The sequence below is a fragment of the Podarcis raffonei genome, chromosome 16 (genome assembly GCF_027172205.1).
Source record: "Podarcis raffonei isolate rPodRaf1 chromosome 16, rPodRaf1.pri, whole genome shotgun sequence".
NCBI classification, from domain to species: domain Eukaryota; kingdom Metazoa; phylum Chordata; class Lepidosauria; order Squamata; family Lacertidae; genus Podarcis; species Podarcis raffonei.
The window spans coordinates 16,721,918-16,747,750 of record NC_070617.1 but is presented as its reverse complement, the minus strand read 5'-3'; the positions used below and the strand labels follow the sequence as shown (position 1 = coordinate 16,747,750).

Sequence of the window (25,833 nt, the reverse complement as noted above, 5' to 3'; positions counted from 1 at the left end):
GGGTGACTGTGGTCTCACCAGCATTGCGCTAAACTGCCCTGTGTGAGCATATTTTATATACAAAAGTTTCTGAAAGCAGCAGGAAATCTGAAGCTCAGTGCAAAAGACCCAGAGCATGGGTTCCACCCTACCCCCTGTTTTGATTCATCCTCCCACCCCATTTCTGATGCAGGTATTGTTGCCCTGCGGCCTCATCTCACCTTCCAGAATCATGGAGTTCTCCAAACTTCCGAAGATTGGGGATGCAGAGAAGGAGAGTGAGATGGGATTTGTGCACGGTGTCTCTGGACCAGGTAGGTTCTCTGGCACTTGGAGAAACTTAATAATACCCTCCAACAACCAAAGTGGAAAATAGGAGCAAATGAGTTTAGTCTGCAATGAATAACCCAATTTTGCCCTTTCTGTAGCAAGGCATGTTAGTAAACCAAACTGAACATAACACTTCCTTCTTCTTTTTTTAAAGTTTGAACAGTCTGTTAATCAACATTTAAAACCTCTGGTTTGTGCTAACTACAAACAAGGATAGGGAACCTGTGGTCCTCTAAGATTTTTTTATTGGACTCCCATTCTCAGTATCCCCCTCTCTTGGCTTCTAACACTTTCTGCAACATTTGTGGTTTAAATAACTGGTAGTCTTGAAAGAGGTGGGGCTGGGATTGGAAGGGAAAGTCTGCTTCTGTCTGCACTGCTAGAGTCAAGATGACCTGTTCTGCACAAGGTTGCTTTCCCCCTGGGAAAGGAGCAGGACCATAGCTTTGCTGGGGGAAATGGAGTGCTCCTGGATCAAACATTGCCATTGGAGGCTCAGGTGACCTCAGTGGTCAGCAGTGGTTAGGAGTGTTTAGGGAAGCTTTTAATGTTTGACGCATTACTGTATTTTAATATTTTGTTGGAAGCCGCCCAGAGTGGCTGGGGAAGCCCAGCCAGATGCGCGGGGTATAAATAATAATAATAATAATAATAATAATAATAATAATAATAATAATATATTATTATTATTATTATTATTATTATTATTATTATTATTATTACTACTACTACTACTGCTACTACTACTACTATCATGAGTGCCTCTTTCCAGCTCCTTTTGGAGAATAATGACTTGGCCACTGTTCTCCATGCTCTCTTAGCTTCCAGACTGGTTTACTGCACAGGGCTTACGTGGAGAACTGAAACGCTGAGATTTGTTTGTATCGTGGTTTGCAAGCCCAGTTATCTGCACATGTGTAGCTGTGGTTTAAATTAAGGCAGATACTGAGGGCCGGCACTAGCTGGAGAAGCAAGGAAGCAACTTGTGATCAAAGGTGGGGTGACTCTCTCTTTCCTTCTCCCCACTGCCAGTGGTGATTGCCTGCAAGATGGCTGGAGCTGCCATGTATGAGCTGGTGCGTGTCGGACACTTTGAGCTGGTGGGCGAAATAATCCGTCTGGAGGGTGATTTGGCTACCATCCAAGTCTATGAGGAGACCTGTATCTTTCTGGAAAGGGTGAAGATGATGCCTCCTCCAGCTTTTTAGGCTCCTTTGTCTCCCTTCCTCTGCCCTGAGTCTACCTGCTCCCTTTACCTCCCTCCCTTCCTCCCTCCACAGTCCCTTTCGAGACTTGCGTTTCCATCTCTCAACCACTTTTGGGCCTCGCCTTCCTAAGACACACGTCTCCTGTGTTCCTGGTTGCAAGGAACACCTCTGACCTTTGACTTCTACAAGGCTTTTCGTAGTTCAACGGATTTACAAATTCTGTCGGGGTTGTTCTCCATGCTGCCTTTTAAACTATGACTGGGCCTGTCCCTATGCTGCCCCACCTTTTCCTCCCTTAAATCTGGAGGTTCCCTGTGCTTGGAGAATCCAAACAGGAATGCTACATCAATTTAGGAGGAAGAAAATGTAGGATAGCAGTAGCTGGAGGGGAACATGGCCACATGGTCGAGGGGGAATCAAAGGAGGCATGTGGGGTTCACAAACCACCTTCAGCCAAGGTACAGAAGGGCCCATTGCACCAATCATTGGACTCAGCTACATTAGTTTAAAAAAAAAGCGTTTCAAATGCATTATAACACTATGACACCAGATGGCGCTGTAGAGTCCGGTCCTTCTGCAATGTGATTTCTCATTATGAGTTTTACACTGTGATTTCCTGAAACAAATTTTTTTATGTTTCTGGATCCAACCATTGTTTCTTCTTGTTGTTAATTCCCCGCCGCCCAGACACAATCACGTGTATGTATTGAAATCACTATATATATATGAGGTATGGGAGGTGTAGAAATTTGAAAGAGGAGATATAACCAAATAATGTTTAGCACACATAAACAGCCAGCCATTGCTCTAACGGTGTTGTGTGGACTCTGATTAAATTTCCAAAAAGTAATGACTCCATTGAGGGGCGGTCACAAGGCACAAGTGAAGACTGTCCTTGGAAGTATTAAGAGCACGAGAAAGGCCTGCTGGATCAGGCCAATGGCCTATCTGGTACAGCATCCTGTTCTCACAGTAGCCAACCAGAGACCTCAATGGGAAACTAGCAAGCAGGACCGGAACACACAGGTTCTAATATTATAAGAGAGGAAGAAATTTTATTCTCTGCCTGCTTTCTCCACGCCATTCAGAATTTTATAAATTCGCATTATGTCTCCTCTTACCTTTCCAAAAGGCAAAGTTCGAAGCAGTACCTGTGCAAAGGTAGATGACAATATTAGAGTATCTATTTCAGGTCAGCCTGGCTGGGAAGGAACCCCATTGCTCCCCCCTTCTGCCCTTTCTTTGCTCTCTGTTATCAAAGTCTTTTTCCTGAGTAACTGCTACAGCGGGTGTTTGCGTGGGGGATCCCGTGCTGAGGACGGGGAAGCCGCTCTCGGTGGAGCTTGGCCCAGGCATCATGGGGTCCATCTTTGACGGGATCCAGCGCCCCCTGAAAGACATCACAGAGCTCACCAAGAGCATCTACATCCCCCGGGGCATCAACATCTCGGCTTTGTCCAAGGACCTGAAATGGGAGTTCAGTCCCAGTCCAAACATCCGGGTAAGAGACACGCTATTGGTTTTGGGACGCAACAAGGTGTAGCCTTATGAGGCTTTGCCCTCAGGTGGGAAAAATATTGCGCCTGGGAAAGGGAAGTGGGAGTCAACAGACACTTAAGGAATAGTTCGGAGAAAAGGCTTTTTATTTCTACCATCCATGAACTGGTAGAAGGAGCAAGTGTGATAGTTCACAAAAAGCATGCACGAGTTCACAATCATGTGCACAAGCATATATACCCATTCCAGATCCCTCCCCCTTTCTCCTCCTTCCAGAGTCCTGCCCCATGAGTTCCTCTGAGCATGAACAGAAAGCTGTCTTGGGACTATTGGACTCTTCCCAGGAAAGGGGGAATGAGAAGCCGAGGGGGTTTTCAGCATGTTCAGATATGTTTCAATCTCTTGTTCTGGCATGGTTCCCGGACAGAAAGCAAGTTGCAATGTGGTTCTTTAGCAAGGCCAGAAGGCATGAGAAAGGCCTGAGAAACAATGGACTGTTCTCTACCTTTGTTACAGCAGAGCGGAATGTTTCTGATGCTTAGCTGCTGAGAAAATGATTTTGAAAAGCTTTGAGAAGCTTTGAGCCTGCTTTGGTGGGGGGCGACTTCGGGCCTAGGTGGGGTCACCTGTCCTCACCTTCCTTCAAAGGCCCTGGGCCATAGGGATGAGTTATGAAACCAAGGGGGCAGTGGCCCCAGAAAGTTTGGGGAACCACTGGGCCTTAAGGTGAGCTTCTTGGCTGAGTGAATATTGGAAGCTGGATCTCTTCTACCCTAATCCAACTTTCTATCTACTCCAGCCTGCTGGCTTGCAATAGGAACATAGGAAGCTGTCTTAAATTGTATCGGGCTATTGGTCCATCTATCTCAGTATGTATTTCCTGGCAGTGGCTCCCCAGGCTTTCAGACATGGGAGGTGGGTCTCTCCCAGCCCTAACATGGAAATGCTGGGAACTGAACCCAGGTGCTTTTGTAAATGTTTGATTTACAGGCTGATGGCCAGAAATTTAATAATGAAAATGTGCAGGAGTGTGTGTGTGTGTGTCACTAAGGAAAGAACCTATGCCTACGCTAAGGCTGAGGTTCAAAGAAGAACCAGAGAACTAAAAAACACCTGATAGATAAAAAAAAAAGCTCAAGAGATCCAGCACTGAGTCGACACTCATGATGCACAGAGTTTCTTTAAAGCCACAAATACCATCTATGGGCCAATAAATCATGGCATATGCCCCCTATGCTCAGCAGACAGTATCACACTTATAAAAGATAAAGAAGTTATTTCACTGCGCTGGAAAGAACATTACCAACATCTCCTTAACCACAACCCCCCCTGTAGCTACTGAGGTCCTCTCACAAATTCTGCAAAAACAAGTTAGAGATGAGCTTGCAGTATCTCCAAATCTGGGAGAGTTGTGCACAGCTATTAACCAAATGAAAAACAACAAAGCCAGTGGACCTGATGGGATACCTGCCGAAATCTTCAAAGTGGGCGGAATTTGAACTTACACAACAACTTCACAAGCTCATCGAAAAAATCTGGGAAAGAGAAGAAATCCCAGAAGACTTTAGGGGTGCCAAAATTATTAATCTCTTTAAAAAAGGTGACAGAACTGATTGTGGAAACTATCGAGGCATAGCTGCGGCTGGCAAAATTATTGCAAGGATCTTAGCAAACCGTCTCATAACAATATCCAAGGTGACCCTTCCTGAATCCCAAAATGGTTTTCAGCCTTCTAGGGGGACAGTGGACATGATTTTATGGAAGACAATCTTACTCAGCTATGAGTGATCGCCAAAGAAGACGTGTGTGTGTGTGTGTGTGTGTGTGTGTGTGAATCAATTCTGATTTGCCGCAATCTTCGTAATAGTAGACTAACATTTACTGTAGAATCATCGAACTGTAGAGTTGAAATGGACCCAAAGTGTCAACTAGTCCAGCCCCCTGCAATACAGGAATCACGTTGTGATTGTATTGTGTTATATGTCCATGCAATGGAATGTAAATTTTATAACGTGTAAATCTTTTTATAACATTTTAAATAGGGGCATTTCATTCATTGGCCAGAAGGCTGGAAAGTTAACTCCTTATGAAGGCTTTGGGCAGTGGACACTGCCTGTGTGTTCTCCCTTATATCTTCTCAAATAAAAGGCTAGAAGCTCACTTTAAAAAGAAGAAGAATCAGACATCCAGAAAAGTGGCTTCAAATCCTTAGTGGGACAGTTCCCCATAGGCATTCCTGCGGCAACATAGCTGTTGATTTCAGTAGGTGTTTCTCATACATTTCAAAGCCAGTTTTCACACTCATGAGGATTAGAAGTTTGCAAAGACAAATGAAAGCTAAGACTCTCAGGATGCTGAACTGTACAGCCAGTTCCCCCTTATGTGACTTCTCTGTGCTTGTGTGAACTCTCACAGAACACATCCAGCCCCTGTCTTGGGTCTTCTTTTATGTTGAGATCCTGTTGTGCTTCTTAATCATTTCTGCTGTTCTCCTTTCTACTTCTTTAGGTTGGGAGCCATGTAACTGGCGGCGATATTTACGGAACAGTGCGCGAAAACTCCCTCATCAAGCATATGATCATGGTGCCCCCCAGGTGCCGGGGCACAGTCACCCACGTTGCTCCGGCTGGGCAGTATGATACTTCGGTAGATAGTGTTTTATGTGTGCTTCTTCTATGCAGATTTATTCGACTAATTGGCTAAAACTTGTGCATTAAATTGACTAGGAGTTCTGTAATTGGTTGACACTGTTACTTTTTAGCCATACAATGCAGACGTTGACATTTTTCTAGCCTTCCCTTTTAATAGTGCTGATGTAAAGGTAAAAGGTAAAGGACCCCTGGATGGTTAAGTCCAGTCAAAGGTGACTATGGGGTTGCTGCGCTCATCTCGCTTTCAGGCAGAGGGAGCCAGCGTTTGTCCACAGACAGCTTTCCAGGTCATGTGGCCAGCATGACCAAACTGCTTCTGGCGCAACGGAACACCGTGACGGAAACCAGAGTGCACGAAAACGCCGTTTACCTTCCCGCCGCAGTGGTGCCTATTTATCTACTTGCATTGGTGTGCTTTCGAACAGCTAGGTTGGCAGGAGCTGGGCAGAACAACGAGAGCTCACTCTGTTGCGAGGATTCAAACCACCGACCTTCCGAGTGGCAAGCCCAAGAGGCTTAGTGGTTTAGGCCACAGCGCCACCCGTGTCCCATAGTGATGATAATAACAGCGACAACAATATAAAACATTTATGTAGCCTTTTAGAGCATCCAATGCACGTCGCATTAACTCAGGAATCATTCAAACAGCTCTGTAAGGTGGTAGGCCGTTGTCATTATTCCGACGTTGTAGAATGGGAGGTGGAAATAGTGAATTTGGGCTGAAATGGGAGATTTTGAACAGCCAGCCTCTGGCAACTGCACCGTGGCCACTCTCACCCCTGTGCCTTTCCCCCTGAAGGATGTGGTGTTGGAACTCGACTTTGAGGGAGTGAAGGAGAAACTCACGATGGTGCAGGTGTGGCCCGTCCGGCAGATCCGTCCCGTGTCAGAGAAGCTCCCGGCCAATCATCCGCTGCTGACTGGCCAGAGGGTCCTGGACGCCCTCTTCCCGTAAGCCAGGGGTGGAGCTCTTTCAGCACTCACATTCATCTTTCAGGGGCCACATGCCAGTAATGGGCAGGGCCAGAGGGAAAGAGGATCCTGATTCTCACTGCAATTAGATCTTCCACCAGACGCCAAACCATTTTGGAGGCTGGGCGGGCTGGGCTTCAGAACCTTTCCCTTCCCCCCCATTATCCCCTCCCCCCACTTCTTCCCACAGGTGTGTCCAAGGCGGGACCACAGCCATCCCAGGCGCCTTTGGCTGTGGCAAGACAGTCATCTCCCAGTCGCTGTCCAAGTATTCCAACAGCGATGTCATCATTTACGTGGGCTGCGGCGAGCGGGGCAACGAGATGTCTGAAGTGCTGAGGGACTTCCCTGAGGTGAGATCAGTGGAGTGGGCGGGGCTTTGTGCTGTGGGCAGAGCCATCCTGGTCCTTTGCTCCCAATTCCTTATTCCTTAAGGCAAACATAGCATTATTGTGCACTGCCCCAATCTATAGCTTTCTCCACCCCACCCCACAAACCCTTCCCTAAACCACCACCACCTGCCCTTCCTCTGCCCTGTAATCACTTTGCTTCCTCTCTCAGCTGACGATGGAAGTGGACGGCAAGACGGAGACCATCATGAAGCGCACCTCGCTTGTCGCCAACACGTCCAACATGCCTGTGGCCGCACGAGAGGCCTCCATTTACACAGGTGAGGCTGCCCATCTCTTGCCCTGTTTTAGGAAATGTATAAAAATGGCTCCCTGGCATCCAAATAATCCCACTGTTAGTTCCATACGATGTCAGCCTTCTCCATGAATGCTCCCCAGCTGCAAGGAGTGGCACTCTCTGCTGGAGACAGGATGCTGGGCTGGGTGAATCTTTGGTATCCTACAACAGCTTAGGCAAAACTGAAAATGCCGTCCCCACCTCCTCCTTCTTCTCCACATTGGCAAGATCCACACTCCAAGGAATGGGATGCATGCCGCTGCCTCCCACCCTCCCACCGCTGTCATGTGGTGGGCAGGCAGCACACAGAGGCAAGTGTGTGGCCCACTCCTCAGAGCCTGGATCTGCCACTGCAGGGGGGGCCTATCACCTGTGGCATTTTCCTCACCTCACCTCACCTCACAGGCAGGCAGGCCCTGAGCCGAGATCATCTTGTGATCCCTGCATTTGGGGTAGGGAAGAGATGTTCTCTCACGCTATATTTTTGGAAGATTTCTTGTCTTCCCACCTCTTCTGCTTGAGACACTTGCTCCTCAGAGGGATCTCCTCCCACCCACAATGCCTCTCTCTCTCTTTCTTTCTCTTTTCTGTTTACCCCACCCCATCCAGGGATCACACTCTCAGAGTACTTCCGTGACATGGGCTACCATGTAAGTATGATGGCCGACTCCACTTCCCGCTGGGCAGAGGCACTCCGTGAGATCTCTGGACGTTTGGCTGAAATGCCTGCAGGTAACCCTCTTTTTGTTTTTCGAGACTTCCCTCATTTCCCAAGTCTAGGGGATTTATATAGGGTGAGCATGGGACAAGCAATCCTGCCCCCCTGACTCTTATTTATTTATTTGTATTTATGTAGAGCCTTTGGACCCCACTCTTCAGTCAGTTTAAAGACTGTCCCTGCCCACAGGCTTGCAGTCTTAAGAAAAACATGACACACAAGGGACGGGGAGACACCAAAAACATTACAATGAAGGGTGCTTTCCTGCCTGATGTCCATGGGCAGGGAGTTCCAAAGTGTGTAAGTGCTTCCATACACACACACACACAAATGCAGAACAAGTATTAAGTGGTAGCTGGAACAGTGCCAGTTCAGTATAGAATTCTGGAATTGGAAGGGACCCCAAGGGCCATCTAGTCCAACCCCCTGCAATGCAGGAATCACAACCGCATTATATGTCTTTAGTCACCAGGTGAAAATGTTCCTCTTCAACCAGGCCTTTGGCTGATTAATATTCTACGGCATTCTTAAATGTGTTTGTGGCTGTGGGGGTTATTGTTTTGTTTTAGCTATTTATTTTGCGATTTTATCTGGTATCTTTATCTTGTGAACTGTCCTGAGACCTTTGGATGAAGGGTGGTATATAAAATTTTCTACTACTACTACAGAATTCCTAACAGCCATCTAGCCTCTGTTTAAAAACCTCCAGTGAAGGAGAGCATCACTTTCTGAGGGAGTCCATTCCGCTGCCCAACAGCTCTTGCTGTCAGAAAGTTCTTCCTAATGTTTAGTTGGAATCTCCTTTGTTGTAAATTGATTCCACTGATTTGGGTCCTACCTTCTGGAGCAGCAGAAAAAAAGCTTGCGACGTCTTCCGTGAGAAAGCCCTACAGGTATTTGAAGATGGCTAGCCTATCACCTGAAAGGGACGCGGGTGTCGCTGTGGTCTAAACCACAGAGCCTAGGGGCTTGTCGATCAAAAGGTCGGTGGTTCAAATTCCTGCGGCGGGGTGAGCTCCCATTGTTCGGTCCTAGCTCCTGCCCACCTAGCAGTTCGAAAGCACATCAAAGTGCAAGTAGATAAATAGGTGCTGCTCCAGCGGGAAGGTAAACAGCATTTCCGTGCACTGCTCTGATTCGCCAGAAGAGGCTTAGTCATGCTGGCCACATGACCCGGAAGCTGTACGCCAGCTCCTTCAGCAAGTAAAGCGAGATGAGCACCGCAACCCCAGAATCACTCGCGACTGGACCTAGCGGTCAGGGGTACCTTTACCTTTACCTTTTAGCCTATCACCTCCCAGGCTAAACACCCCAACTCCTTCAACCATTGCCCATAAGGCTTGGTTTCCAGGCCCTTGATCATCTTGATCCCCCTCCTTTGCACCCTGACATCAGGCAGTCACCTTCAATGTAAGCTTTTCAGCGCCTCCCTGTCCCTTATCCTTTGTGCACCATTTTTTTCTTAGACTGTAAACCTGCACACCATTATTATTATTAGTAGTAGTAGTAGTATACTGTCTGTCATCTGGAGATCACAGGGTGGTTCACAACATAAAAATACAAAATGAGATGGCCACCACTTTGGACAGCTTTGAAAGGGAATTAGGCAAAATCCACGGAGGATAACCATGGTTACTGGCGATCCTGGCTCTGTGCAATCTAAATCCAGGCTGCTGTGGAACAAGAGCAGAAGAGTGCTGTTGTGCTCAGCTCCTGCTCGTAGGCATCCCATGGGAGGCACTGTGAGAACTGGTGATGGGCTGCTGAGCTTGTAGGACTCTTCTTACGTTTACATTCTTAAATTCCAGACAGCGGGTACCCGGCCTACTTGGGTGCCCGCCTGGCTTCCTTCTATGAACGGGCTGGGCGTGTGAAGTGCTTGGGGAGTCCAGAGCGGGAAGGGAGCGTCAGCATTGTTGGAGCGTAAGTTTCACCACCTCGGTGCCCTACCAAGGGTGTGGTTGGAGAGAAGTGAAGCAGGGGACTCCTAAACCTGGTTAAAGATCTCTGAGTGGATAAACCGACTGCCTTTCAAGCAATTAATTGATATCATTTACTTATTTCAACACCTCTCTAAAGGTGCTTAACGTCGGTGACAGTTTCTATTGAGTAAGAGAACTCTGGGTGGTTTTTAAAGATAGCACCTATTATCTAAAATCCAAAACCAGGAAAAGAGATAAGCCATCTTCCTTCCTTGCATTGAATTTTGCGTCACGTAATTTCTGGTTTTTGTAAAGCTCTAGGTCTGTGGGTGTTGGTATATTAAAAATAATATCAACGTTCTTTAGTGTTTGCAGTAAATTTTATTTTGTGAGTTTAGCACAGTTTTGTGTCAGCCTGGTGGCCTCTGATATTTTGGGCTAAAGTGTCCATCAGCCCCAATCGTCAAATCCATTCATTTTGATGGCTTTCTCCACCCTAGTGTCCTTCAGAAGTTTGAAACTACATCTCCCACTAGCCCTCAGCCAACATGGCCCTTTTGGACTCTAACACCCATCAGCCCAGCCAACACAGCCATTTTGCACTCCACCTCCCATCAGCTCTCAGCTAGCATGGCCATATTGGACCACAACTCCCATCAGCCCCAGGGTCAGTATTGGACCAGGTGCTCGGTATTCCTAAGGTCCCAGGTTCAGTGTCCAGTCCTGCTTTCTTGTTTTAAAAAGACCTCTCTGTGGACTCAGGTCGAATTTTACACACGTCTCCTTTTTCAGACTTGCAAGAGGCCTGCATGTTTAGTAAGTAGGTTTCTGGTGGTTGCACACCTGGCGTGTGCTTGGCCACAGCTTGCCAGCTTCCAGTGGGATCAGATCCTCAACTGAGCTCTTGCTGGGAGTTTCATCTCACCTTTCTCATTGACTCCTAGGGTCTCCCCTCCTGGCGGTGACTTCTCTGACCCAGTCACCTCAGCAACGCTGGGGATCGTCCAGGTGAGTCTCCCTCCTAGAGTGTTGCCAGCTACTTGACACTACCTGACATGGTCCTGCTAACTCCTCACCTCCCTTCTGGTCCTAATAATTCCAGGTCTTCTGGGGGCTGGACAAGAAACTAGCTCAGCGAAAGCACTTCCCATCAGTGAACTGGCTGATCAGTTACAGCAAATACATGCGGGCCTTAGATGAACACTATGAGAGGCACTACCCGGAGTTCGTCTCCCTGCGCACTAAGGCCAAGGAGATCCTGCAAGAGGAGGAAGATCTGGCAGAGATTGTCCAGCTGGTTGGAAAGGTGAGGAGGAGAACAGAAGGGTGTCTGCAGAGAAAAATCATTACTCATCAATTTGTTTATGTTCCTTTAAAAATCTTCATTTGCCTCATTATCGCTTCAGTGGGATGGTATTTGTGCCATCACAAATTTTTCACCATTCCAGTTTGTTGAGACCAGGGGCCTTGCATTGCCTGTAACCCTGGCGCTGTAGCTCTGTGCCTTGAAAGGATTAGAGGAACCTGATTTTGCAGTTCATTTTGAAAAGTCACAGTGATGTGAGTGCAGGCGTATTTCAAAATCTATTGTTAACTCAGATGCTGGGGCATTGGAACTCTGCAATTGGCCATACTCAAGCCACCCAGACTGCTAAAATAGACATCTTACAGGGTCGTTTTAAGTATTCCTGATATAAAATATGTGAAGTGATCAAAACACCCCAAAATGGCTACAAAGCCCTGGAATCTGTTTCCAATCGCAGCCTAGATCACTGACTATGCACAGTGTGCCTTGCATTGCTGCACTTCCCTGTTGGGGAGAAATGAAGCTGGGTGGGGAATCTGGGATTATGCAAAGAATGCCTGGAAGAAAAGGTGTAATTTCCAGGCAGGTTTGAACCTCGGCACCTCTTCTTTTAAGCACCAAGTGTTTTGTTTGAGAGAGATGGCAGGCAGGGCTATTGAAGGTGCCTAGGTCCTGATTCTTCTCTTTCCCCAACCTCACTCTATTCCTGCTGCTGCTCCCCATTTATAACTATTGCTTTTGTCCAGGCGTCTCTTGCTGAAACGGACAAGATCACCCTGGAGGTGGCCAAACTGATCAAGGATGACTTCCTGCAGCAAAACGGCTACTCTTCCTATGACAGGTAACCCAACACCAGTCAACTCGATATTTGGACCTCTCTCTTTCACACAGCACTTTTGCCCAAGTTCTACTTTCCTCGTTTAGCTCTGCCAAGGTGTTGCTTTTCTGTAATTAGCTGAAAACAGAATTAAAGTGGAGTTCCCAACACAACACTTCAATGCAGTACTATATTGTTCAGCAGGGATAAGGAGCCTGTGGCCCTCCAGATCATAGAACTGTAGAGCTGGAAGGGATTTCCAAGGGTCGTCTAGTCCAACATCCTGCAATGCAGGAATCACAGCTAAAGAATCCCCAACAGAAAGGAGAGCATCACTTTCCAAAGGAGTCCGTTCCACTGTCAAACAGCTCTTACGATCAGGAAGTTCTTCCTAATGTTTAGTCGTAATTTCCTTTCTCATCATTTGAATCCATTGTTTTGGGTCTCCAGAGCAGGAGAAAACAAGCTTGCTTCATCTTCCATGTGACAGCCCTTCAGATATTTGAAGATGGCTATCATATTGCCTCTCAATCTTCTTTATTTTATTTTATTTTATTTTATTTTATTTATATACCGCCCTATACCTGGAGGTCTCAGAGCAGTTCACAGAAAAGATCACAATATATAAAATCAAAATAAGAACAATAATCCAATAGCCCCACCCCCCAAAAAACCCCCACATATTAAAAGGGCATAGGATGTCAATCAGATCAACCAAAGGCCTGGTTTAAAAAGGAACATTTTTGCCGGGTGCCTAAAGGTGTATAATGAAGGTACTAGACGAACTTCCCTGGGGAGAGCGTTCCACAGATGGGGAGCCACTGCAGAGAAGGCCCTTTCTCGTGTTGCCACCCTCCAGACCTCTCAAGGAGGAGGCACACAAAGGAGGGCCTCAGAAGATGATCTCAGAGTCCAGGTAGGTTCATATGGAAAGAGGCAGTCCTTGAGGTGTTCTCCACACTAAGATGTTGTTGGACTCCCATCAGCCGCAGCCATCATGCCCCTAAAGATAAGGGGTGATCAGAGTTGCTACCCCACAACACCCAAAGGGCAAAAGGTTCCCTAGCCCTGTTGCACAGCAACTCCTTTCCAAGATTCTTCAGTGATGTATCGACACGGAAGTGAGTCTGATCAGCACAAAGCATTTCCAATGTTAATTACAAGTTTCCTGTCTGTGGGCCCTACCCATACTATTTCCTTGATTATTCATCCTTTCCACTTTTCTGTAGCAAAACAAATGTACCTTTTCTTATTTGACAGGCATAATGGTATGCAGGTGATAGGTTTGGGGAGGAACTCCCTACATATTGACATCAGGCAGGTGCTTTTTGACATCTGCTAAAACATTTTTTGTTTAGACAAGCCTATATAGAAAGTTGAAGTTGATGTGAGTTTTAGTCTATTGTTTTAATTTTTCAAAAGTCTTAAATTATTGCCAATTTTGCATATTGATAACTTTGTCCTTCTATCTTTTTTGTAAACCACTTTGAGAGTTGTTGTTTTTCACAGTCAAGCGATGTACAAATTTTATGAAACAAATAACTAAGGAGGGTGCCTCCCACAAACAGCACCCCAGTAAAAAAAAATCAAGATGTTCCACAGCACCTGCACTCAGATTTATTCGCTCACCATGGCCCCATCTAGCAAACTATCTCAAAGTTCTACACAACGCTAAACACCGATGGGCATTTTCCAGGGCCCGCTTTAACGCTCTCCCTTCAGCTCTCCTAGAGGGAAGATACAACAAAATACCGATCGAACAAAGATTATGTCCCTGTAACAGCAACGAAATTGAAACCATCGGGCATGTCATCTCATACTGCCCATTATATCAAGACTCAAGAAAAGAGCTGATCGAGCCGATTCTGAGGAAAATACCTCGTAATACAGACGACACCTATATTAGACACCTCTTAGCTGACAAAGAGCCCGAAATCATCAGGCCTGTGGCAAAGTACTGCTACATTGCAACAAGAATAAGACGAGCAATGATGTCAGCAATGGAGATCAAATTGTAAACATCGAAGGAACGATAATAAACAGTAGTGACATTTGAATTGAATTCTTAAAACCTTAAAAGTCGAGACCTGGTCTTAAATATAAGCACCGATTCTGTGAATTGGCCATATTTCCACTGTTATTTGTAGCACAATACTACTTATAATGTCCTATTTTTATAAATTGCTTTCTGGTCATTGACCGTATTAAAGATATTTGATTTGATTCGCTCACCACTGAGCGTGTATTAAAGTACTTCAAAGTGCCTCTCAATTCCAGGTTCTGCCCTTTCTACAAGACAGTAGGAATGCTCCAGAACATGATTGGCTTCTATGAGTTGGCCCGCCATGCAGTAGAGTCCACTGCTCAGTCCGAGCACAAAATCACCTGGGCTGTCATCCGCGAGAACCTTGGGGAGATCATGTACAAGCTGAGCTCCATGAAGTTCAAGGTGAGGCTGGGCCGTCTACCTTCAGTTTAACTAGCTGATTGCAGCTTCCCTTTTATTTCTACCTGCCTCCATCCTAGCAGAGGCGGTTTTAGGGTGGTGCAACCTGTGCAGTCATACTGGGTGCTGTGCTGCAGGGGGCACCAAAACAGTGCTTTAGAACGGGGTGTGAGAGGTGGGGGGGGGGGGAGGAGAGATTTTAGTGTCACATAGGACACTGTTGAAATTTGAGAGCCCACCCAGAGATGGAAATAAGAAAAAGTCCCTACCAGAGAGGAATGGCAAACCAAGCTGTTGGACTGTGCCGAAATGGCAGAGCTGACTGGAAGACTCAGGAACCTAGAGGACAAAAACTTTATAAAAGAACGGGGGGGAATTATAAGTTATTTAGGAGACCACTGTAAGCAGATGGAAACTTTGACAGGATTTTGGTTCAATATGTACCATGGACAATATGGATTTATATAATATTTAGAGTATGGAAGAATATGCAGTTGTAAATGTTTAAAACAGGAGCCCATGGAGTGGGTGGGGAGAAGTCACAAGAGTCGGAGTAATTTCTGTATATGGATATATATTTGGATCTTTACAACTTTGTATTTGTAAAATCAAATAAAAATAATTTCTTTAAAAAAAGAAAAAGAAATTTGAGAACCCAAAGTCTGCCACTGGTCCTAGTAGCTCTTTTCTCTTCTCTTCTCTTCTCTTCTCTTCTCTTCTCTTCTCTGCTCTGCTCTGCTCTGCTCTGCTCTGCTCTGCTCTTTTCTTCTCTTCTCTTCTCCTTCAATGTGTCTTCAGCCTGCCATTCATAAATCATGGTTTGTCTCTTTATCCAGGATCCAGGGAAGGACGGAGAGGCAAATATCAAAGCTTACTACGCCCAGCTTAGCGAGGAAATGCAGAATGCCTTCCGCAACTTGGAAGACTAAAAAAGGAGGACTTGGAGTACTCAAAATTTTGAGTGATTTGCAGCAGGACTTTTCACATTTCAGGGTGGTGGCGATGTAACAGCTCCAATTAAGAACTCATTGCTAAGAGCTCATTTTTTCATGTCAAATAGGGGGCTGGGGGCTGACACCATCACAGTTTGTAACAAGCCACGTGTGGCTGTTTGGTAGCAGTTGTAATATTGGAAGCAAAGGAGTCAGTTGCAAACCTTTGGATTTGTTTGTAAGTTTTTAATTTGCATAGCTTGAATAAAATTGAGTATGTGGTTTATCCATCTATACTTCTGCGTAAGTCATTATATGAAAACGTTAACAAAAAAAACCTTATCGATGGCGTGGTCAGATGAGGTGGGATATGACTGGTTAAACTGTGTGCTCTGCTCAATTCCTAAATCAATCCTACAGTCAGAGCTTTGCAGACCCTGAATCCTATTGAGGAATGCTTAATTGAGAACAAGGAATGTTAGCACTCCCAAAATGACAAAAATCAGGTGAGCTGTCGGAAGGGAGAGCAAGAATAAGTACTTAAACAGCAGCTTGTCCTTTTACAATTCCCAGGGAGGGATGGGTGGGGCAAGGCATTTGGAATAGCTTTCCCCCCACCCGGCCCCGATGTCTCTCCCCATAACAATACCTGCCACCAGCATTTTGTAGTGCACCCTGCATGAAAGTAAATGTGCCACAAGTGGACGGCTTAGAAATCAAGCAGCTGGTCCCCTTGTTTCTTGCCATTTGGGCCCCTTTTCCTTCTTTTTATCTTTGCTCCCACACTCCCTTCACGCTTAGGGGTAAAGAGGGGGGCAGCTGGTTCTGGGTTAGGCCAAGTATTTTCTTTTCCCTGCTAACCCTTTCTCACCTCTCTTACACTCCATGTTGTTGTTCAGTCGTTTAGTTGTGCCTGACTCTTTGTGACCCCATAGACCAGAGCACACCAGGCACTCCTGTCTTCCACTGCCTCCCGCAGTTTGGTCAAACTCATGTTAGTAGCTTCGAGAACACTGTCCAACCATCTCGTCCTCTGCCGTCCCCTTCTCCTTGTGCCCTCCATCTTTCCCAACACCAGGGCCTTTTCCAGGGAGTCTTCTCTTTTCATGAGGTGGCCAAAGTATTGGAGCCTCAGCTTCAGGATCTGTCCTTCCAGTGAGCACTCAGGGCTGATTTCCTTCAGAATGGAGAAGTTTGATCTTCTTGCAGTCCATGGGACTCTCAAGAGTCTCCTCCAGCACCATAATTCAAAAGCATCAATTACTCGGCGATCAGCCTTCTTTATGGTCCAGCTCTCACTTCCATACACACTTATACTCCGTAGTTAAGAACAAAAACTAACCATATGTGAAACCAGGGATGCCCATATCTGTTTATTTTACGTATTGATTGATCATATTTGTATCCAAATGTTATCTCCAAGGAGTGCAAGGTGGCATATATGATTCTCTTCCTCCCCATTTTAGCCACACAACAACCCTGCAAGGTAGGTTAAGCTGTGAAGGCAGTGACCAAGGTCACCAGTGAGTTTCATGGCTGAGCAGGGATTTGAACTCTGGTCTCTCCTGGGTCCTAGTCTGACGACCAACCACCACACCACTCTCTTCATTCATTCATTCATTCATTCATTCATTCACTTCTCACAGATGTGGCCGCTTGCTGGCTGCATCTCTGCATGATTTACTGCTCTGGCTGTCTCCTCCTACAGCAAAATGATCTGTCCAGGCTGCCTGCTGTGTCCTGTGCATTTCTCTTTTCCGTCAGAACGGGGACTTGAGCAGAGGCTCAACTGGAGGATTCCACTGACCGTGGGTGGCTTGTATACACCCTACATTTCATTTCAACGGCATGCTTCCCATTTTAATTGGGGAGCGGGGAGGACACACAAAACGAGTGTGGCTCAGCCAAATAACAATTGGGAAGCATCTTCTAAACAATGCAACAACTGATCCCTGTGGGTCATGGAAAAGGGGGGTTTAGAGGGTCACAGGATCTGCCTGCCTGGCTTATTCCCACCACAAGAGAATGGGCTCTCTCCCCCCCACCCCCCAATCCAGCACCTGGTCTTCCACACATCCTGCATCAGCAAAAGCCTGCAGAGAGGGAAAGTGCGAGATGCTTCCTGGCTATTGTCAGCCTGGTCATCCATCAGACAAAGCGACAGAGGAGGCAACTCTATAAAAGTCCCATCTTTACAGCATTTTTGCTCTCTGTTTGTTTTCAGAGGGGGAAAGAAAAGTCAGAGAGAGAGAGAGAGAGAATAGGTAATGGTGACAGCAGAAAACTTTTAGACTTGTTAGCTGGGTTTCTCTGTTTATTTATCTCTGAATTTCTTGGATAATGGTCATTCTGAGGATTGAGCACTGAAGGTAAGCTGAAACATAAGGCTTGATTGGAACCAGGGATTGTGGAGTGTTCTATTCAAAATCTTAATTTGACATATAAGCTTCTGGTGTTTAAACTGGGGTGACTGTTAATCAATTCATAATACATAATGAACTGGGGAAAAAATGTTTAAAAGTACTTTCCCAAAAAAAACAGAGTCCTTTTTGTTGGAGATGATTCAGACTGAATTTCTCAGGTATAAAAAAAAGGCTATTTATGTATGCTACTACTGCGGCTCATGTTGTGTTAGCCCAAAAATGGAAAGTGAGTGAGGTCCCAACTAAAGAAGAATGGCAACTTAAGCTGACAGAATATGCGCAGCTTGCAGACTTAATATATAGAATTAGAGAACAAGAAGAACATATGTTTAGAGAAGATTGGAAAATGTTTATTGAACATTGTGTACACCTGAAAACATTGGCAGCATGAAGATAAATTCAACAGTGTAAATAAGTTTTGATGGATGCAATAATGGAATACTGAATGGTTTAGTTTTTTTAAAATATGCAGGGATTGGTATTATTCAAAATGAACCATGGAAAGATAAGAAGGGTAGTCATTTATATTTTGACGATGTTTAAATGAGTATTTTAAACTGTAAAACAGAACATTTAATTACACACACACACACACACACACACACACACACACACACACACACTGGGGTGACTGACCAGGAACAAGAACTTGGGGCCATATTAGACAGCTCAATGAAGATGTCGACCCTGTGCGTGACAGCTGCGAAAAGGGCAAATTCCATGCTAAGAGATCATTAGGAAAGGGACTGAAAATAAAACTGCCAATATAATGCCATTATACAAATCTATGGTGCATGTGGAATACTGTGTATAGTTCTGGTTTCAACACCTCAAAAAGGATTATTACAGGAAAGGGAAACCAAAATGATCAAATGGATAGAGAAATTCCTCTATGAGGAAAAGTTGCAACGTTTAGGACTTCTCCGTTTAAAGGCAAGGAAGAGGTGACATGATAGAAGTTATGCATGCCATGGAGAAAGTGGATAGAAAAATGTTCCCCATCCTCTCTGATAACACTAGGGCTGGACCTAGAAAACATCAAAGAAGCAATTCAGTTTAAGGTGTTGCAAACTCATACAGAGTAATTTGGTAGGGAAAGGAAGGACTCCACAGCGCCATCTGGTGTCACAGTGTTATATCATATATACAACGCATATAAAACGCTTTTTCTTTTCCAATCTTGCCGAGTCCTAAGGCATGCAATGAAGCTGAATGTTGGAAGATTCAGGGCAGAGAAAAGAAAGTCTTTTTCCATGCAGTGCATAGTTAAACCATGGAACTTGCTTCCACAGGGAGCTGTGATGGCCACAAACTTGGGTGGCTGCAAAAGAGGCTATCAATGATTACTCGCCACAATGGCTACACTCTGCTTCCACAATCAGAAGCCGCAATGCTTTTGAATACCCACTTTCTGGGAACCACAGGAGCGAAGAGTCTTCTTGTATGAATCAGGAATTGTATTTGGTTGAATATGATTTTGTGGGGTGATAGACGGTCTTTGAGCGCCCTGCAATGTTGCGTACTTGTCTCTCCTCAGGATTGGCAAAAACAAAATAAGGGGGTGTGTGGAAAAAAAAATGCTTTGCTTAAATGACACAGTTCTCCGAATTCAGATTTCTCTTTCTGAAGAATTTAATACCTGGTGGTGATAACTCTTCTCTCCTTACCCACAACACCCTGGCCTTTGGGGGCCCCCTCCCCAGGCAGACCCTTCCCCTCTGGTCCTTCTGCAGGAGGAAGGCCCTCCTCCCGAGCCCCAGACCAGCGAGTGGTCCGTGATGTTCAACTTGATGGGAGGTGGGCTGTTGTGTGCAGCCTCTGGCCTGGTCCTCCTCATCGTTGCCACGGCGACAGACTTCTGGATGCAGTACCGCTACTCAGGCAACCTCAGCAACCAAGGCCTCTGGCGGTTCTGTGTGGGGAACAAGTGCCACCCCCACACCATCACACTCGGTAATGGGGCGCTGCACAAGAGACAACTTTTAAGAAAAAGGCTGTTTACTGCATTTGGATCCCTCATATGAAAAATGGTTCGTGATGCCCATGAGAACACATGATTAGCATGCAGGCAACCCGCTTCTGAGCAGGAAGCCAGTGTGTGAGAGAACCAGTGGTGGTGTAGTGGTTAGAGCATTGGACCAAGAGTTGGGAGAGACCAGGATTCAAATCCCCACTTGGCCATGAAACTCACAGTCACTGGGCCAGTCACTGTCTTTGTGGGTACATAAAGAGCAAAGGTAGCCATTTTGGTCCAAAATCACAGTTGTGGAATAGTTATTGGGACCAGCCATGCAAGAGGTTACACACAACACAGAGTGAGGGGGAGGAGAATTTCCAAAAAAATAATAATACAAAAATACAAAAATTGGGCTGGCAATGTAGCCATGAGGTCAGTTTGTAGATTCAACTCTCCAGACCACCTTTTGCAATCAGTGACCAGCTTTGCCTAAATGTATCCTCAACAGATTTGGGCTAACCTATCCTTAGCCAGAAGCGGCTTAGTCACGCTGGCCACGTGACCCGGAAGCTGTCTGCGGACAAGCGCCGGCTCCCGGCCTCTTGAGCGAGATGAGCACGCAACCCCAGAGTCGGTCACGACTGGACCTGATGGTCAGGGGTACATGTACCTTTACCTTTATCCTTAGCTTTGCTTGATAATTATCCTTACTCTTGGCTAATTTTTTTAAAAAATTAAGTTAATATCTTTGGCTATTCACTACTACCCTATGTCCTGCCACTTGGATAAGAAAAAGCACCCAGCTATCTTACAGAGGGACTTCTAGATCCCAATTTGCAAAATTCATTAGCAAATTCATGGCAAAAGGCGTTTGCTCACCACTGGTCTACAGCCTAGTAATAATTATCAACCTATTTAGCAACGCTAATGTTTCTAGATGTTTTTTTCATGGCTAGGTGGATCAATCCATTGGCAAAAGCAGTTATGGAAGCCAAGTGTAGCTAGCAGGCTGCCTTGACAACCTGAGAATCTGTCTTTGCAAAAGTGGCCCAGTTCAAATGTTAGCGCATGTCCTTCTATACTGTAATTTTTACAGGGATATATTATCCTGATTTACATCTCCAGTACTTTCCTCACAACTGGGGAACTCGGACAAATTATGTGTTTCAAGCTGAATGGCTCATTCCAACTCTAAAATCCGACATGGTTGTTGATATAATCTCATTTTACATGCTAGAATTTGTGTGCCTGCATATTGTGATCCCCTTGATAGGGTTTTGTGGTTGTGGCTGTAGAGCATCTGCTTTGCATGCAATCCCCAGCATCTCCAGGTAAAGATCTACCTGCCGCTGGTTGGTGCGCACAATACTCAACTACATGGACAGATCCCTGTGTTCCTAACCCCACTTGAGGTTAAGCTAAGTCTCTGGCTGGCCTCTCACGCCTACCGACAGCTGCTGGGAATTGAATAGGGAGTTGCACACAAAGGATGTGCTCTGTCACTGAGCCCCATCTTGAGGAGGCGGAGGAGAAATCCCTAAACCTCTAGCTTGAGTCTGGAGGCAGGGCTGGGCTGGGCTGGCAACAACAGCCCCTGCAAGTCCACCCCACAGGGGTGTAGCTAGCTGCTCTGGCACCCAAAGTGGCAAGGGCAGGGTGATTTGCCCAGGGGGGTGGTGAGGCAAGGCGCGACGAGCTGCCCACGCAGTCCACTTGGTGGACGCAAGCCCCATGCTGCAGTTTTGGGCAGCGCAGGGCCCTGAGCCACTGTGTCACTCCCAGGAGAGACGCATGGCTTGGGCGCGCTACAGGCCAGGCCCCAGGGTAAGTGACGCCCCTGCGGTGTGCCATTTTGTCACCCCTCAGGGATGACACCTGGGGCAGGCCACCCTCCTTCCTATACCCCTGCCGCCTCCCTGCCCTTGCCCAGCCTGCCTCTCCAGATTGCTGCTTCTCACTGTGCCTTCCTCCCTGCACAGCATTCTGGGATGCCACCAGAGCCTTCATGCTCCTCTCCATCCTCTCCTCCTTCGCCGGGATCATATTGGGGCTGACCATCTACTCCAGTAGTGCCCGATCCACACGCACTCGTTCTGCAGGAATCACACTCTTGATCGCAGGTACGTGCTGAAGTGCAGGTGGGTTCCCATAAGGCAAGTTCACAGTGATAACAGCAAGAACCTTTACTGAACAAACAGAACTGAACAACAGGGGCAAAGCAACTGCTTATATACATTTCTGAAGGCCTGGGCCACTCCCACTCCCAACGTGATTGGCTGTCCAAACTTCCAAGCTGCGAATCATAACTCAGAGTTTAAGGGCCAATGGCAGAGGCCCAAATCCTGAAATGTTCTGTGATTGGATATCATGTATCGAATCAGAACACAGAGGCTCAGAATCCTTAGTCCAAAACTCAAGCTCAGGCAAACACAGACCGCTTAATACATAACACGGGCAGGAGGCTGGAGAAATCCAGATTATTGAACAACCCAGAGCAGAAACACTAGCCTGCTATGCTATACAGCTGAGTCCTCAACTCTTTATAACAGTGCTTTGCTTCCTTTAAGTTGTGCTTTGTCTAAAATTTGCCATTTAGTTTTTCAAACCTTTTTTGTAAATTCAGTATTAGAAACTATCTTTGAGTCCTCAATCCTTTATTACTGCGCTTTGCTTCACCTAGGTCTAGCTAGGATTATAATACTTCAGAATTTTTGGGAGTTCTACCCCCCTTTTTTAAATTTTGGTCATTTAAGGTTTATGATTTTTCTATTTCCTTCTAAGGAAACTGAATAGTTTAGTGAAACGAGGTTTTTAGCTTGTTAAGGCTTTGTTCAATTTTAGGTTTTTCTAATTTTTTCCTGAAACTTTTTGATTCTTCTAGTCGATTACTTCTCGTTTCAGGGATTTTCAGGGTATTTCATTTGTTTTGTGCTATGCATAGGGCAGCTGTCAGCCCCCCGCTGACTCTGCCTCTCCTCCCCACTCCCAGATCCACTTGCCAGCCTTCGCTTACCTGGTGCCCTTCAGAATTTTTGTGTGGCATTTCTGCTCCGATAACCCCCAAACCTCTACTTGCAAGAACCCTAAGAATCCCAGCAGTTGGCCAAAGGTCCTTGCTGAGAAAATGGGATGTGTGGAATGGAATGGTCCCCCCACAACCTCACTCTGGGCTCCTTCCCTGTCTATTCTTTCTCCCTCCAGGACTCTTTGCTTTGCTGGGTATCTCGGTGTATACGGGAGTGACAGTGAGTTTCTACGGAAAGCGTTACGCCGAATGGAGGTTCTCCTGGTCCTACATTCTGGGATGGATCGCTGTCATCCTCACCATCTCAGCAGGTACCAGGAGTGCCCCTCAGTTTCTCCACCCCAAACATGGGTCTCTTCACTAACTTCAGCTGTCTACTGGATCCAAGGGGCATTATGGTCTTTCCAAAGGAATTTATTTGCATTTCTTTTCCTATGTTATTTACTTATGCTAAGGATAGGATAGGGAGCCCGCTTGCTACTTCTACTACCTTTGAAAGCTTGGGTGTGGCAGGCCGGGAGAGGGCCTTCTCTGTGGCAGCCCCTAAGCTGCCCACAAAAATATACCTGGCACCTTCGTTACACAGCTTCCAACAAATGCTGAAGACACACCCTGGCCTTTGACACATGGGGTGTATATTTTAGGACCCACCTTATTTCTGAGCTTTTTAAGTTGTCTTAAACTGTTTTTAATATTGGGCTTAAATTATTGTAACCTGCCCTGTGACCTTAGGGTGAAGGGCAGGTGATAAATTATAAATAATAACAATAACTATATGGTAATTCCTGTGATTCACTGGCTTTCCCGTTCTCTCCTCAGGTGTGTTCCACATCTGCGCTGTCCCCAGGAACTCATCTTCTGACGGCTCTGACGTGGCAAGCGGCTGACCCTCTGGGACGCTGGCCCAATTCCATCCTGTCCAGATGTCTGAGATTATTCCCGCTTGGGACTCCTGACTTTGTCGCTGCCTCTTCCCTCATAAGCCCTCCCCAGATTGTCTTTCTGGATCTGCACAACAATTACACAAAAAATCAAGAAGGTTGCTGTTGAGATGCTGGGGGAAACCCTATAGAAATGGTTCTCCCTGTGACGTTGCCACACTCTCAAGGAGTGGTTGAAGTGTGATTGAATTGCACTGCCATTTTTTTATTATTATTTTTAGGGAGGAACTGGCTTTTCAATGGCCTTGCCAAGGGACTCCAGCTGAGTCCTCCATGAGCCAATCCCTGCAACAGCCCTTGCCAACCCCGCGTCCTCCAGATGATCTGTACTGCAACTCCCATCAGCCCCAGCCAGCACAGCTATTTTGGACTACACCATCCATCAGGCTCAGCCAGCATGATGGAAATTGTAGTCCAAAACATCTGGAAGGGCACTCAGTTGAGGAAGGCTGATCCATACACTTACTACTGCATTCGCATTGAGCGCATTCATCCCCAGGCCAATAAGGCTTCAATCCCATACCAGTTTATCTGGCACTAAGCGTCACTGAATTCAATGGGACTTACTTGTGAGTAAACAGGAATAGGCTTCCTCTGCATCTCTCTCAGGTAAAGCTATAATTTGAACTCCCTGTTTTCACCTCTTTTGCACTGGGCAAAACAACTGGGAGGAAGGGTAGATAAAAACCATGATGCTAGGAGAATAGTGAGTAAATAAGTATGGTTCAGCCATGACGGCATTCTTGTTATTGGTGCAGAGCCGCTGTCATTTCTCTCCCCAGGCCTTTGTCCTGCCTCAGCTCTCTAGTCCAGGTTCATGACATTTGTGGCATAAATTCACTAGAGGGCAGCAGCTACCAAGCCAGTGGAGGATTCAGCAATGTGCAAGCAGCAAACCTCTGGTGTAATCAAGTGCATGGGGTGGTCTGCACACCAAACATTTAAAGCACATGACCTCCCCCCCCCATAATTGTTTGTTAAGGGTGCTGGGCATTGTAGCTTTCTGCGGAGTAAACTACAGTTCCCAGCATTCTTTGGGGAAAGCCATGTCCTTTAAATGTCTGATGTGTGCTCAGTCTATGTCAGTGTGCTTGCTGATGCTCCCAAGGTGTTCAGCCCGAGGAAAAAGGCTTTTGGATGCTGGTGTGGAGACAAGGCAAACCTAGCCAGTCTCTCCTGTCAATTTTGGACAAAACCTGGGCTGCCTCACCAAGGGCCTGTGCAGAGGGCCACGTTGTTTTCCCAAGTCCTTGCATTGAACAGGAAAAATAAACACCCATTTTCTCTCCAGTGTTTGCTTGAGCTGTGATTCACAGGGCCCGTTCACAAGGTACACACCTCCTTAGTCACCGGGGAGCACTTGTGGGCCATTCATGTTTTGCCTGCAAATCAGGCCACGAATGGAGTAGGCGACTGTGGGAATCATCCCATGACTGACCACATGTGGCATGTAGAAGTACCTAACAAAATATTCCTTTGGACCAAATCACACTGGACTGGGATTCAAAAATAGCAACTTCCAGTCACTCTTGGGTGAGTTGTTGTAGGTCAGGTGGGCAGTGGCCAACTGATCAGGGTAGGGAGGGGTGGAAGGCTGCCCTGCTCGCTCCTGAGCCTTTCGCAGCACCTGGCAGGTGCAGAAATAGAAGGTTGAGACTTTTCATGTTGTGGAGTCGAGCTGCTGCTGTTAAAGGCATGGGAAACAGGAGCTGGCAACTCTGGTGGATGGGTGTCACTTTCTTTTTCGAACACACTGTTTCAAGAAAGCAAAGCACTGCAGTGCTCAGGATTTTACACACAGTTCAAAGTGCAGCTTTTATTACCATAGTTTTCTCCTGGGACCTTTTCGTCCCGGAAACCAAAGGCCTTTCGGTTCCATGCATGGTGTTCACAATGTGCCATGAAAAGAATCTCTCTGAAAGAAACTGTTTTGACAAAAGTGGGAGAGAGCAAGAAGGTGCTATTTTAGAATAGGAATCCTGCCAGCGTGCTTCAGCCTTCCCCAATCTGCTGCCATGTTTT

General features: G+C 46.3%; 2 protein-coding genes across 2 annotated transcripts; both read left to right on the top strand.

Annotated features, from left to right (window-relative positions):
• Nucleotides 1–184: 184 nt before the first annotated feature.
• On the top strand, nt 185–15,761 carry LOC128403855 (V-type proton ATPase catalytic subunit A-like). Its single transcript, XM_053368957.1, has 14 exons — nt 185–293; nt 1,342–1,470; nt 2,804–3,018; nt 5,523–5,660; nt 6,465–6,616; nt 6,828–6,990; nt 7,199–7,307; nt 7,934–8,056; nt 9,851–9,965; nt 10,909–10,972; nt 11,067–11,270; nt 12,017–12,111; nt 14,365–14,536; nt 15,370–15,761. Exons 1-14 carry the CDS (start codon nt 212–214, stop codon nt 15,460–15,462), a joined length of 1,854 nt encoding a protein of 617 aa, XP_053224932.1. The 5' UTR covers nt 185–211; the 3' UTR covers nt 15,463–15,761.
• A 1,808-nt stretch (nt 15,762–17,569) lies between these two features.
• On the top strand, nt 17,570–25,101 carry LOC128404056 (lens fiber membrane intrinsic protein-like). Its single transcript, XM_053369342.1, has 5 exons — nt 17,570–17,834; nt 19,592–19,841; nt 21,825–21,965; nt 23,047–23,181; nt 23,690–25,101. The coding sequence occupies exons 2-5, from the start codon at nt 19,667–19,669 to the stop codon at nt 23,755–23,757; spliced, it is 519 nt and encodes a 172-aa protein (XP_053225317.1). The 5' UTR covers nt 17,570–17,834; nt 19,592–19,666; the 3' UTR covers nt 23,758–25,101.
• The last annotated feature ends 732 nt before the right edge of the window (nt 25,102–25,833 follow it).